Here is a 15194-nt window from a genome sequence, read left to right as displayed (position 1 = left end):
GTCTTAAGTGAAGTTCAAGGACAATATATTCGTCGATGCTTCTGTCTGCAAAGTAGCAACCAGACCATAATCTCTGAACTAACAGTTTGAAATTAAATTATTTAAAGTGAGATCATCCTAAACGGTCAAAAATGCAATCATATAGGAAGACTTGAACTTCATATGTAGCATGAATGAGTAATGCATAGTACTGTAGTGAATTAGAATAGTTCCCGCTTTATATATATTTTTTTCTGTCTCCATGATGACACCAGAAAGGCTGATGGGAGATTTGTGATGCGACCGCACAGCCGCTACACGACTCAGGAATATAAATTAACAATATGAGCAAAATGTAGGCCGCTATATATCCCGTTATTATGTAATATTTGAGTTTCTGATAAATCGCTTTGTTTTCAACAAGCTGAGGTACATGTGTGTCCTATAGGATTGTCTGTCTCACTGTTATGTAGCTTCTAATGTCCATTAGACCATGTTCTCTCTCTGCAGTAGTCTGCACTTAAAAGAGACACACACACACACACACACACACACACACACACACACACACACACACACACACACACACACACACACACACACACACACACACACACACACACACACACACACACACACACACACACACACACAAAGAAGAAGAAGAAGAAAAGAGCTGAAACTTAAAAATGAGTCTCTTTGAAGAATACTTAATTATTAAAAGAAAATAATGTGAAGGAAGTTGAGGTTCAATGTTCAGCAATAGTGTTGCACATGATCCTGTATTTTGTTGACAACGTGCGTTGCTTTCTGTTTTTACTCCACTGTGCCATGATGTGTTTCTGCAGCTTCCTCCTGACAGACGCTGCAGGGGAACCCAACGCCCACCTTTCTGGGAACCTGCTCTCCACTGATAGTTCAACTGCATCACAGCCACTGCATCCTCCCATGCCACCCATTCAGTGGCAGCAGCTGTGCCTTTAATGAAGAGATTGCTGAATAACGATGAAATGTAAGGACAGTAAAGCCTTCATGGCTCGTTTTGCTAGTTTGAAGAGTCCGAATTCAACACTGGTCATTAGAGAGATTTATTTTATTTCATCAAATAGGGAAAATCCCCTTCTCAATACCTCAGAGCCCTGAATGAGTTCTTGAAAAAGCCTTTATGGTTTGACACAGTTATTTTACCGACTGAATTGACAACTGTCGCATAATGCCGTAACCGTGGCTAGCTTGCTGCTTCAGCTAATGTTAGCTCCATTGTGTGGTTGAATACAGTCTATTCAGCAGAATTTATTCATGTTTCAAAGTAACTTGTTTTAAAACATTGTAAAACAGGTTTGCACTTCTTGACTGCTACATACATGATATCATGCTAAAAGACAAAAAGTCTTCATTCTCAAGTTAATGATATTGTGGAAAACATAGAAATAATGGATAGAAAATTAGAAACAGCCTGGTTCTTGTATTGCAATGTAAAGTTAATAAGCCATATAATAAAGTAGCTATCTATCTATTTTTCTATCTATCTAGGAAAGGAAAGCATTGTTAACGTTAGCTTAAACTCTGATAGCATTGGGAAGTAGCTTCCACACAGTGACACATATTTCACAATGGATTTGCTGTTTACTTTTTATTAAGTAACCAGGAAGTTCAAATGAATTAAGTTATTGAATGATGTTCTCCTTTGAAGTTACACTTGGCAACAACAGCTGTTGTATGCTAGCTAGCCAAGCATGGTAACATTTGCGGCCTGTAGGCTATAAGGAGAAAAGCAACTTCCTCTTGACACTTTCTGCTCTCACATTTCTGTTTTCACTACTCGAGTCCTCGACCTCTGGCACTACTTCTTTCGATGTACCATCACTTTTTCTTCATCCTCTCACCCTGCAGAATACAGATATTCTCCAACATCATCAGACCTCCATTTAAACCCCATACTAGAACATGCTGATTCAGTGGTACACTGTGTGGAAACGGATGAATCCTAGAGAGAATAAAACAAGTCAGAGGCTCAGAAGAAAAGAGCCATTTCAACCTGACTTATCTCCTCCATTTGCTGAAATATACGACCCAGAGCACTACATCACTGCGACGGCCACCGACCTCTTCTAAAGGGGTTTATAAATATGACAAACTGTCTTGGCACAGTCCTCTCAACCCCTGCAATATAACTGTCCCACGACTGTCACTGGAAACCACAGACTTGAAATGAAAAATCACGTGGTCATCTGTATATAGATTGACTTTTACTGTTGTTTTGTTTGTCGCGAGTTGGTTTAAAAAGCGTTTTTTATTTCCTCTATCTCACCTGAACCGCTGATTGACTGCACTTTTATCATCAGATTTTACTGCCTCCGCATTCTCCGCTCCTTATGGGGTTTTGTCCCCATACAAATAACATCTTGACGAATGCAACAGCCTCAAAGAATGTATTATTACTAAATCATGAGAGCCCAAACATAACACAAATCAGCTTTACTTTTAAAGATGTCACTGGGAATAGCTCAAATTACAGTGAACACATACGTTCTTATAACACTGAAGAACTGTGCAGTGATGTGCCGTTTTGAGTCAGTTGACGTTCTTAAATATACAATAAGATAAAGATCCATTTCAACTCGTAAACTATTTTTCTGATCCAAAAGTATTCTCAGCTATGAAAAAATAAAAAATGACCTCAATACTTAACTTAATTATGTCTGTAGCTATAGCTGTTCAATGCAGCAGTAATCAATATTCTTATATTAATGTCATCTTGACATCTTAACAACTACTTTTGGTAATTTTCAACCACAGTTTGAATTGAGCAATTTATTTTACAATAACAAACTATAAATGAATATAATCATATATATATATACACACATACATATATATATATATACACATACATATATATATATATATTCCACCAGAAGATACAATAATATAAATACTGCCAATCTCCTTTTGAAAACTGTTCAATTATAAGTCAACTTGTCTTCTTGTTTATTCATAAGTAAAATATAGTTTAAACACTGGTGTATTTGGTAAGTCTTTTAAAAAGCATCATGAATTAGCGTTATGTCATCTATACCACACATTAAGTGCAATAACAACTTTCATAGACTTATACAATGATTTACTTAAGGGGAACTACAAACATGTTAGATATAAAACTATGTTTACAGGTCTTTGTGATATAGTACTGAGAATTTAAAAAAAATAAGTTGGTGACTCAGAAAGGAGCAGCACAAAGTCGGACTGCTTCACAGGGATTTATCTCCGCAGCATCACAAAACCGCAGGCTACCTTAGCAGCTACTAGCGTAGCATACCCAAATGTTCTACCAAACTGTTGCAGGCAGGGTTTTCCGATTGGGTAATGTAGGCGCCGGGTTGTGACGAGGAAGAGGAATTAAATATCTCTAGTTTTGCTCAAGCGGCAACTGTGGTTCTGAGTTCATGGTCTTAATCGCTAGTTTCTTTACATTACAATTCAAAGTGATTTACAATTATACACCAAGACACAGATACGGGGAGGAATTCAGGGTTAAGTGTCTTGTTCAAGGAGACATTCGCTGGCCGGGGATGAAGCTACCGTTCCTTTGATTGAAAGACAGACGCGCTAACAACTGAACCACTGTCGCCCCAAGTTTCCAGTCTTCTTCAATACAGCATCATGTTCATTTCGTAACTTCCGTTCACCGATTGCAGAAAGACCAAGATGGCGACGGGCGTAATCCAAAAGTGCGACGGCCAAAACGCAGAACTCAAGGCTCCAAAACAGCAGTTTGCAAACTAATGATGACATCACACTACGTCCACTTCTTACGTCTCTGGTTTAGCTGAATCAAGTATAAAGATGTTAAAGAACTGCACCACTAAAAATGGTGGAGTACTCTTTCAAGTAGGCCGTTAGCTTAACGTTAACAATACGTGAGGGCGGCTGGAGCTCATAGAGAGGGGTCGTCCTGTAACCACGAGGTTGCCGGTTTGACCCCCGCTCTCACCTTATTTGCATGTTGAAGTGTCCTTGAGCAAGACACTGAACCCCGAGTTGTTCACTGGAGCACACCGCTCCGGAAAAACTAGGTCAAATGCAGAGAAGAATTTCCCCAATAAAAGGATCAATAAAAAGATAAATGTTTTGATCGCCGTGTATTTATTTATTTGTATGCGTGTTACTCGCATAAGTCAAAAAGTATTAAACCGAATCGCATGAAATTTGGTGGGATGATTGGTTATTATCCGGGGACCATTTGATTCGATTTTGGGATCGATCGGGTCAAAGGTCAAGATCATGAAAAGGTCAAAATCTTATTTTTACCGTAGCACGGTCAATTTCTTCCAATTGGCATGCAACTAATGCCAAAATGTTCATAATCCAATGCCCAATCTTGTGATATGCGAAGGAATGCGCTCTACCGAGTGCCCGTTCAAGTTATTATATTGCTTCTGTTTCCAGCTCAGTCACATACATTTCAATCTGACCATCATCCCAGAGCCCGGTTTCAAAACCTATTCACACATTTAACTGTAGGAGTGGATTCTGACTCGTGAGAATGCATTAGCTTTTGTCGACAACAACATATATTGTAGCGTCAAGTAGGACGAAAACAAAAACAGTGGTTTCTCCTTCAATGCTGCTCATGTTTCAGTGGATGTTCTCTGTCAAACCCAAGATGTTTTAAGTGGGTTTTTTAAGCGGTGCCCTACGTGAGCGGTGTAGACTGCTGGGTGGTGTTGCTAATGACCATCCCAGATTCATTCAATACCACATGGAGACACTGAATGTACCACGACACCAAACTGCTGACACGTCAACATCACAGGCTGACTCTAACCTTCAAGTGACCAGCTCCAACAGAAGGAGGCTGGTTCCCTTTCAGCTCATATTCACAGGTCAATGTATTAAAATACATCTGCCATAAAGGACTCAGAAACTAGAGATGAGGAACATGTGTGTCTGTCATTGAGCTAAATTATTCAATCTGTGCTCAGGGACGGGGGATGTTTTGGATCAATCAATTTTGATTCATACTGCACTGCTGGCGTGAAAATACTCTGGCACTTGTACAAATGCACCCACCAGGTGATGCACATGTTATTGTCACAATAGGATGATGCTTGTGACACATTTGCCTTGAAAAAGACAAACTTTTCAAGTAATTTTTCTCTGCCTGGGATAATGTAAATAAAGCGCCATGACATCTCGCTATGATCTAATGGCAGGACATGTTTTAGCCGTCCAAAACATCAGCGGCCTTCTTTTGACATCTTTTGTCCATCAAAAACAGGAACAAACTAGAACGGGCACTCGATAGAGCGCATACCTTCGCATATCACAAGATTGGGCATTGAATTATGAACATGTTGGCATTAGTTGGATGCCAATTGGATAAAAATTGACCGTGCTATGGTAAAAAGAAGATTTTGACCTTTTCGTGACCTTGACCTTTGACCCGATTGATCCCAAAATCTAATCAAATGGTCCCCGGATAATAACCAATCATCCCACCAAATTTCATGCGATTCGGTTTAATACTTTTTGTGTTATGCGAGTAACACGCATACAAATAAATAAATACACGTCGATCAAAACAGAACCTTCCGCATTTTCAATGCGAAGGTAATAAATTAGCGAAGAAGCAGAAAGTCCAATATATGGACTCAATTAACCACAATGCATTGCTACCTCACAAAATGCTTAGGGTCTCACTATTTTTCGAGTTAATTTTGAATGCATACAATATCAACCCTTCATCTGAAACTAGAACGGGCACTCGGTAGAGCGCATACCTTCGCCTATCACAAGATTGGGCATTTAATTATGAACATTTTGGCATTTTGAATACCAATTGGATAAAAATTGACCGTACTATGGTAAAAATAAGATTTTGACCTTTTCATGACCTTGACCGTTGACCCGATTGATCCCAAAATCTAATCAAATGGTCCTCGGATAATAACCAATCATCCCACCAAATTTCATGCGATTCGGTTTAATACTTTTTGTGTTATGCGAGTAATACGTATACAAATAAATAAATGGCGATCAAAACATTACCTTCGCATTTTCAATGCGAAGGTAATGAAACAAGTGCACGCTTGTTTTCTACAATGTATTGAAAAGTGATATTAAGAGAACTAATTAACAATAGGTTGTATGGACAGTTGTCTGACACGTGTCTTTTCCTTCAGCTTTAAAACACTTGAACAAAACCCCATATTGGTCATTAATTCAAGTTATATGCAAATGTTTAAGATGAACCTCAAACTTTGCATCGGCCTCTTTGCATCCCATGCTCCAGTGGGTTGGTTGGGCTGTGGTAAAAACATGGTGTGCTTAAAATACCTTGGAGCTCTCGGATAATGAATCTGTTAAAATAATCCCTGGAATTGGGACAGGCAATAATCCCCGTCCTGCACTACGTCACGCCTGCCTATTGGGAAACAACTAAACAAAACACCTCTTGGGACGAGCCTGGAGGAGGTGAAGGTGAAGTTTCTAGAAGGACTGGTTTTGGGGGGGGGGGGGGGGGGGGGAGCCTTTCTCCTTAACGAGGTGAATAGTGGTCAGAAGAGTTGTGTGTCTGTGGGAGGAAGGAGGGTGTGTCTGCAGGGCCCTGATGCAGCACCAGAGACTTGACAGCTGTGTTTACATGTGAGAACAAACTGTGAAGCAGCAACAACAACAACAAAACACTAGACCCTGATGCGTTCAACGAACATGGGAAATGGCAGCACGAGCTGCATGCAGGTTTTGATCGCAATGATGCCGACACACAGACACACACTGTATCACACACATGTATAGACAAGCGGAACCTACTCGTTTTTCACGCATCTCGTCTCATTGAAGATCTTGTCCAGCTGCATCACCGCCTGTCCGAGGAAGACGTCCAGCCCCATGAGCGCCTGGTGCATCGCGATGAGGACCAGCTCGTTGCTCCCGGCCGGCGGACAGCCGCTCCGCCCGCCGCTCTCCGGCGCGCCGGGCTGCAGCTCGAACGAGCACTCCTCCCTCCACTCGGGCTCGGTGGTCTTCTCCGCCACGCAGGTGGAATATTTCTCCTTCCCCAGCTGGATGATGGTGTACACGTCGCTGGTGCCGTGCTTGCCCTTGCCCCGTAAGCCCCTTCCTCTCAGCACCGTCACCTGGACGTGTGTCGGTAACCATTTCTGGTCCTCCTCTACCGTTAGCGAGGACATGTCCTAGCTCCTCTCACCCCCCACCTCCTCCTCGGTCCGACCGACCGACCTGCCGCGCACACCGCGACGAGGCACCCGGGGGAGAGGTGGTGGTGGTGGTGGTGGCGTCCGCCGCGTCCTCCCTTGCTCCTGGGTGTGCGCAGTCACATCAGCTCCGGGGTCGGTGCCGCATTATGGCCGTCTGTCGCCTCTGCAAAGTTGCCGTGTTTGCCGGTTGTTGTGTGTAGGTGTGAACGCCTGTGTGTGTGTGTGTGTGTGTCCCGGCTGCCGCTCCTCCCCGTGTCTCTCCCGCAGCGGTCTCTGCTCTGCGGCTGCAGCAGCGCGCCGTCCCCCTGCCTCTCTGCCGCTGCCGTGCGGGCCTCTCTGCGGGCAGCGACGTCACGCCTCCTCCTTCTGCGGGACCAGGAAGTTCAGCTCGAGACGCCGGCACGTGCTTCGAGGAGCACGCTGGAATGTTTCAACCGAGCACCGTCCTCTCCTCTCTCAGAATGTACCACTCGACTCTGGCTACAAGGCCTCTGCACTACAACCGAGAATATCATTCCTTTGTGATCCGGTAAAGCCAGGTGAGACTGCCTGAACACATGACACATGTAGGCTTAAATAAACTCTACATGCTTACACATCATTTTTAATAGTGTATTAATACAAATAAATCAGTAAATTATCACATTTAAGTTTCAGGTTTCACACGTTGAACTTCCAACCACATGCTCCATTATTATTCTTATTGTATATGAACCAGAAACTGGTTTAATTTATCAGTTTTTAAGCAAATATTTCAAATATCCTTGCTGAAATACAAGGATATTTGAAATATTTGCTTAAAAACGGATTAATTAAACCAGTTTCTGGTTCATATACAATAAGAATAATAATGGAGCATGTGGTTGGAAGTTCAATGTGTGAAACCTGAAACTTAATTTCAATTTTTTTGTGCTAAAGTGCATATTATTTATAAAATAACCAGCAAAGTAGACAACTAAACTGATTACAAACTGATTAATTAAAACAGTTTCTGGTTCATATACAATAATAATAATGGAGCATGTGGTTGAAAGCTCACAAAGTGTGAAACCTGAATCTTAATTTCTTTTTTCTTGTGCTAAAGTGCATATTATTCATCTCACAGAAACAACATATTATTCTGAGTGACCACTGGTGATAAATGAGGATGATTTGTGATCAAAATCAAGTTTCATTTATTTGGATATAACATGAGTAGTAACTAAGACTTTAACAACTTTTTACCATCCACTTTAGAGGTTAAACTGCCCTTTTTAAAGCCGTTATATTCAATCTATATGTACGATCAATCTTACTTATTTAATATTAACACATCCTCATCGAGTTTATCATATTATGATGTATTATACGAGGCTTTAAGGGGAATCTGTGAAGCCTACAGACCAGAACCATTTTCTTTATTACTATCCAAAGCACCAAAGGTCGTGACATTAAGTCACCCACACCTGACGTATACCGGGGCTGATGAGCACATCCTTTCAGGGATTTCTTTTTGCACCATGGTGTCACTATATTAAAAGATGACACCAACACTATGATAAGCAGATATCAGAATCAGAATCAGAATCAGAATCTGTTTATTGCCAGGAATGTTGACACAAACGAGGAATCTTTTTTTGGCGAAAGGTGCAACATTTGACATGACAAACAACAATCAACGCGACAGCAACAGTGCAAAGTGTGTATTAACTTAAGTATAAGATAAATAAAGATAAACAAATAACGTTAAAGTGTTTAGGTGTGTGTTTCAAGAGACATGTGTGTTTTAAGTTCAAGTGTATGTTACATGTGACGTGTGTTTAAGTTAAAAGTGCATGTTAAAGTGACGTGTGTGGAGGAGGCCTCCAGGAGGGAAGAAGAAGAATATATTGCATTATGTAAAAAAAAAATTTAAAAAAAGTATTCCCCATGAGTCTTGAGTTAAGTCAAATTTGCCATCTTCATGTAACCGAACAGGTTCCTCTCTGCCTTATGTTTGCCGTTTGTTTTAATTGCTTGTAGGAGTGTCCTTGTGGTTGCTTGTGTCATTAATAAAGTTGTTTTAAATTCTGGTTTCTGCTATAGTAGTCCCCCTACCCCCCACCCACCCAAGCCTCCTCCCAGCTGTCATTGTGAAGAAATATAATTTGTTCCCAGTTGAATTGCTTCCTTAAGTCTCCCTGAACTTACTTCACGCTGCTGTGAAAGGCCTCGTACGACCCCGGGGCGTGGGAGGTTACGTCTGGCTGGGCGGACTGGGCCAGTTAGTGTCGCTGCTGGTGTTGGTGATGTGAAGCTGAACTGGTACACAGCTAACATGTGTGAAAAGTCAATAAATGAAGTGAATACTTTGCTTGTGCTGGACGCAAAGTAAAGTTATGTTTATTGACTGGTAAATTAATGGGGTCATTAAATTAGTTCAGAACTACTTTAGTGGTTAATTTACAGGCCTGAATGACGTTCGTTTGGAGGTCTGCCACTTAGCTCAAGGGCACTTCGGCACTGTTGTGAGTTGCTAAATATTTTTTGGATATTCATCAAGCAGCTGTATTTAATTCTGCAAAAATAGTAGAGCATAACATTTTTTTTTTTAAGATGTTAAATAATGGAATATAGATGAAGATAAAGACATTGGATTGGAAAACTAAATTAACGTGAATAAAAAGCTTTTTATAAATGATTTTATTGCAATTTGAGACGTGATCAGATGTTAACTTTATGCTAAAATCAAATTGCACGACACAAACTAGTAATTTAAAGATTAGACCAGTTGTTGGTTGGATATTTAACTTCCGACTGTTGTATAATTGAGTGACGCAGACGTTAGCTTGCTCGCGTTTGACCCAAATAGATTGAAGGTCAACACAGCTGACACCTGACTGATGATGTAAACTGGGGAAATGACGTTAGCTTTCACCAAAGTAACACAATAAGCTATAATAAATAGCGCTAATGTGTATTATGTAGCTAGCTTGCAGTTAGTGTATGGTTAGCTTAGCTTTATATGTTTCGGACAAATGTGATCATCTCAGATATTTCTCACCAGAAAGCGAATGTTTTAATAAATGCTGATTTTCTAACCTTATTTAGAGGTTATTCTCACCAAACTGGTTTCCAGTAGCTCCTCTGTAATACTGGTTCACCCACTGATATGAATAATATTTCTCTACGTCCGATTAGATATAAACCGTGGCGGACAGTAATTAAGTTTGTACTCAATAAAAAGTAAATACTTTCAAGGAATTTTGAGGTATATGGGTATAATTGACTTGAACGTTTCAGTGTTATGTTGCATTATACTTCTACACCCCCTCATTTCAGAGTGACGTGACGTAAATAGATTTGATAAAAAGCATTTCTGAGTTGGGAAGTCGCAGTTCCAGCTTTATGTGTTCATCTGTTCATTAGAAGAGTCGCTTTGTAAAAGTGAATATCATTTCTTTGTTATGCCTTCTGTCCAGCTGCTGCAAAGAGATGAGATTCAAAGACCACAGAAAGTGAAATTGAAGCCAATGTTGTCCACCATTTTGCGTGCGCACCTGAAAGGAGTTGCGTGATTGTCACGGTAAGGTGGGAGGCGCTACGGCCAAATAGGGGCGTGGCTTAGGTATGTGTGAGATGAAACAACTATGGCTGCTCCTTTTAACCCTCCTGTTACCTTTAGGGTCAATTTGACCCCATTCAATGTTTAATGTCGGTGTTCTTTCGGGTCAATTTGACCCCAAGCTGTTTTTCACTGTGTCAAACATATAAGAAATATCAACTTTTTTATATATTTAAAGGGCTATTTAGGTAGTCAACAAACACACATAAAGTACCTCACACTTAAACTTGGAAAACAATATTAATTCTAATAATTTTCTGGAGGTTTTAATTGCTGGGGTCAAATTGACCCCAAGGGTAAAATATGTTAGTAAATGTAAAGGTAACAGGAGGTTAAACATTTAATGGGGTCAAATTGATCCTAAGGTAACAGGAGGGTTAAAACAACAACCCTGGCCTCTGAAGAGATTATTGATGCTGCAATAGCTCAGTTATATAAGAACTGGAGAGTATTTCTGAAATGATGAAAGATGGAACAACAGCAGTCTGGCGTGCCAGATTATCTGTATTGTCTGTATTTAAGCAATGACAGCAATGTGGTGCCCATAATGGATTTAACGAGATTTGAATGGTTCATCATGGACTGGTTATGTAATTGTGACTACAAGTTTACACTCAGTCATACACGCCTTCTCATCCACTAAGCAGCTCTACTACAGCAGGTGTCATGCTCACATCATGCATGCGGACTCCTGCCGCCCATATGAATTACAATTTATGGACCACTTCGTGCTGCAGGAATTTTCTGTCTTTGAGGGTATTTTGACAGACGCACTTGAGATTCTCCACTCAGGTAAGGACAGAGTAAACAGAAGTGGAAAGCAAAGAAAAGGAGGCACTTAACAAACCTTTTTATCCACGAAATCTGAAGTGCAGGGACTTAAATTCCTCCCCACTCCTTCCTTTGTCGTTTCCTTCCGTCGGCAAACCTTCACGATGCTCACCTCTTCTGTCCTCTCACAATCATGAATTATCTTTAGCACAAAGAGAAACAAAGTGCCGATGAATGAGTTTATATGAGAACACTTTATGATTGTAGTATATGCTGATCTGAGTCACACATGTCCAGTATTGTCTCTCTCAGAGTTTAATTGATTCTCACAGTATTCCAGATAACAGGAATCTGTCCATGATGTTTTATTGGAAGTTAATTTCATTGAAGCAGTGAAGAGGTTTGAGAGTAAATTAGTTTTAAGTGGAAGGTGGTGGCAAAGCAACAGTGTGTGATTTATCTGCATTAAAAAACAAAACAAATGCAAGTAATGTGGAGGGAACATGTCTCGGATAAATGGTCCAAAAAAACAGGTTTTTGTGGATTATCTGTGACTTGGAAGATGAAACATAAATATGTTAGCGCTGCCAAGATGGAGTTTTGGCCATGGAAAGGTGATTTTGGCAGAGAGATGAAGCAGGTTTGTTTGGTGGAAGTCCAGGCCGGCGTCATGGTTGTTATCTCCAGAATAGATTCAAACTGCATTAGCAAATAAATGTAAATGTGTTGTTTTCACCTTCCTGTCATCAGTTGGTAAGAAGAAAAATGTGGTTGAGATGTTATTTACGAGGGAATTTAGTTTCGAGATCTTCTGTGCCGCTGAACTGTGATAACTTGCAAAATCCTCGTTGTGACTGTGATGACATCATATCCATCCCTGTGCTGTATCCATGCACATCATAACACAGCGAATGTGCAGGAAAGGCTGACAAGGTTTGCATGAATTATGAGGGCCTACTCAGATTTTCAAAACACATTTAAGAGATTTGATTGACATGTAAAAGAATAACACCCACATTATCTCAAGTCAAGAAAAACATTGTAATCTTCTTAATCTGTGTTCCCCTGCTGCATTCCCACTTCTGTAAAGACAAGCTCTCCAGTCGGCAGCCAGAAGCAGAGAACTCGGGTTGCACAGATACCAGCTGATGCAAACAGCGCCATCTATTGGGCATTTCACGTAAAGACAGTTATTAGTTTGACTTCTGTTTGGCAATGTGGACATTATTCTCTTCAGGGCTTCAAATAACCAGTTCTCATTTTCAGATCAAGATACCTGCGGCTAAAATTTAGGACGTCTATAAATTTAATTGACAAGTAAAATATTATGTAAAAATTGGTAAAACAGCCCACTCAAACTGCGATGGACCAGAATGAAAACTAACCTTTTAATGAAATCACTTTGATCATAATTTATTTATAATATAAGAGGTGTAAAGGAGCATATTCATTAATGTAAAAAGCTGAAATAACTTGGATGTAAAACTGTAGACATTATGTCTTTATTAGAAAGTTAAATCAAATAATGAGAAGATTCAAATTAGTTAATGTCTTAGTGTGTATATAAAAATCCCTTTATCCAAGGCTGGATTACCAACTGGGTAAAGGCAACTGCCCCGACGCCCTAGACCCTCAAGGGGAAAACAACTATTGAAATTGTGTATACATATTTTTTGTCAATTAATAATTAGATTTTTTTGTAAGGAAGCTCTACAATCAGAACATTACATTATTACATTACATGTCATTTAGCAGACGCTTTTATCCAAAGCGACTTACAATAAGTGCATTTCAACCTAGAGTATAAACTAAGAACAACAAGAATACAGGAAGTAACATTTCCTCAACATAGTCGAACTGCAAAAGTACCATAATAAGAGCCATTTAAGTGCCACTGAAGTGCAAATCTGTGTTTTAATCCAGATATAGTCGGAAACATTACTCTTCATTGTAGTGGGAGTTATAAACAATTAAAAATGGATATTATATTCTATATAGTTGTATAATTTCAATTGTGGCTGCTGGTATACAACGCATTGGGTAAAAAAACTTTCTCAATAATAATAATAATTTAGACTTGTATAGCGCTTTTCTAGTACACAAAGACGCTTCACATGGGACAAGAGGCAAACGGAACAAAACAAAAAGAAAGCAGACAAACAAACAGGACGTATGGTAACAATAAGAAAGGAAAGCAAACTGGAGAAGCTGTGGGTCGTATCGGGGGCGAGGGGTTGGCAGGAGAAAGCGAGTTGGGAGAGGTGTGTTTTGAGGGCTTGCTTAAATATTGGTACGGTCAAGATTTGCACGATTGTGATCTTAAAAGAATCCAAAATGTAAAATGCAAAGCTGCTCCTTGCTTTGTTGACATGCCGTGGCCGGCTGCTTCAAGCCGCTCTGCACGTCCCGGTGGTTCCAGCTGAAAATAAAAATAGCTTAGCTGTGCGCCACCGGCTCGCCATCGCCATGCTGAGAGCCGCTGAGAGGCAATCCAAATGCTCCCAATCCTGTCCTTTGGCTCCTTTAAGGCCTCGATCATTTCAGTGTATTGGGCCTCGTGCAATAACCACTCGATTAGTTGTGAATCGATTCAGAATCTTGGAGGAAACTCATCAATAGGACCTGGGGGAGTGGATTAATGTCGGCTGACACATGTATCATGTTCCAGGAAGACAAATAGATCAATATCTGATATGATTACCTTCGCATTGAAAATGCGGAAGGTAATGTTTTGATCGCCGTGTATTTGTATGCGTGTGTGCGTGTTATTCGCATAAGTCAAAAAGTATTAAACCGAATCGCATGAAATTGGGTGGGATGATTGGTTATTATCCGGGGACCATTTGATTAGATTTTGGGATCGATCGGGTCAAAGGTCAAGGTCAAGGTCATGAAAAGGTCAAAATCTTATTTTTACCGTAGCGCGGTCAATTTATATCCAATTGGCATGCAACTAATGCCAAAATGTTCATAATTCAATGCCCAATCTTGTGATATGCGAAAGTATGCGCTCTACCGAGTGCCCGTTCTAGTTCAGATTTGTTTCTCTGGATATGCAGTGGATATCCTCTTGTTATATCATCATATATTCACTTGTGTGTAGACTGGATACATTGCCTCACGTTACTTTGCTTCATACGTTATGTGAAATGTCGTGTTTTGAGAAACGCGTGTTGTGACATTTCCTCCTGCTTTGTGAGGCAATGTGTTCCGTGAAAGTTTATTTTTTTGAGATGTTGTGTTTTGTGAAACGATAAGGTGCCAAACTGCTCATTGTTTCCCGACGCGGGCCAACATGGGGTTTTAAGGCCGCTGAACATCCCTCGGCGTCCTCCAATCACTCGAGAGACAGAACTCGAGAGCTTTAAAGGCATCTAACAGGCTCTAAATGAGTGGCTGAAATGTTTCGCGATATCTTTTCACAAACTAATCTGTCTATTTAAGATATCATCCCCGCCGACCATGAAGACGACAAAGAGATGCCTGAAGAAAGCCTCGCTAAGAGCTCATCAAAGAGAGATTCCTCGTCTATTCTGGGAACCGAGCTGCCAATCATCCCCTCATCAGGCTCGCAGATTCATATCGGAACAGCTGTTACATAACCACAGCTAATCCACCACTTGTAGTACGGACACACA

At 40.5% G+C, this 15194-nt stretch overlaps 1 protein-coding gene and 1 long non-coding RNA gene across 2 annotated transcripts in view; one reads left to right on the top strand and one right to left on the bottom strand.

The window, feature by feature from the left end:
- Positions 1–7867, bottom strand: part of rab11fip5a (RAB11 family interacting protein 5a (class I)) — a 28419-nt gene extending 20552 nt beyond the window's left edge. The window contains exon 1 of the mRNA XM_056425641.1: positions 6796–7867. Coding sequence (XP_056281616.1) covers positions 6796–7175 — 380 coding nt within the window. The 5' untranslated portion in view covers positions 7176–7867. The remainder of the gene's footprint in view (positions 1–6795) is intronic.
- On the top strand, positions 7656–9253 carry LOC130201024 (uncharacterized). The gene is made up of 2 exons (XR_008833125.1): positions 7656–7741; positions 8829–9253. It is a non-coding gene; the product is annotated as an uncharacterized LOC130201024 (long non-coding RNA).
- Positions 9254–15194: the final 5941 nt, after the last annotated feature.

This window comes from Pseudoliparis swirei, chromosome 11 (genome assembly GCF_029220125.1).
Source record: "Pseudoliparis swirei isolate HS2019 ecotype Mariana Trench chromosome 11, NWPU_hadal_v1, whole genome shotgun sequence".
Classification (NCBI taxonomy): domain Eukaryota; kingdom Metazoa; phylum Chordata; class Actinopteri; order Perciformes; family Liparidae; genus Pseudoliparis; species Pseudoliparis swirei.
The sequence above is the reverse complement of the archived record's forward strand: the minus strand, read 5'-3'. Positions and strand labels throughout refer to the sequence as shown.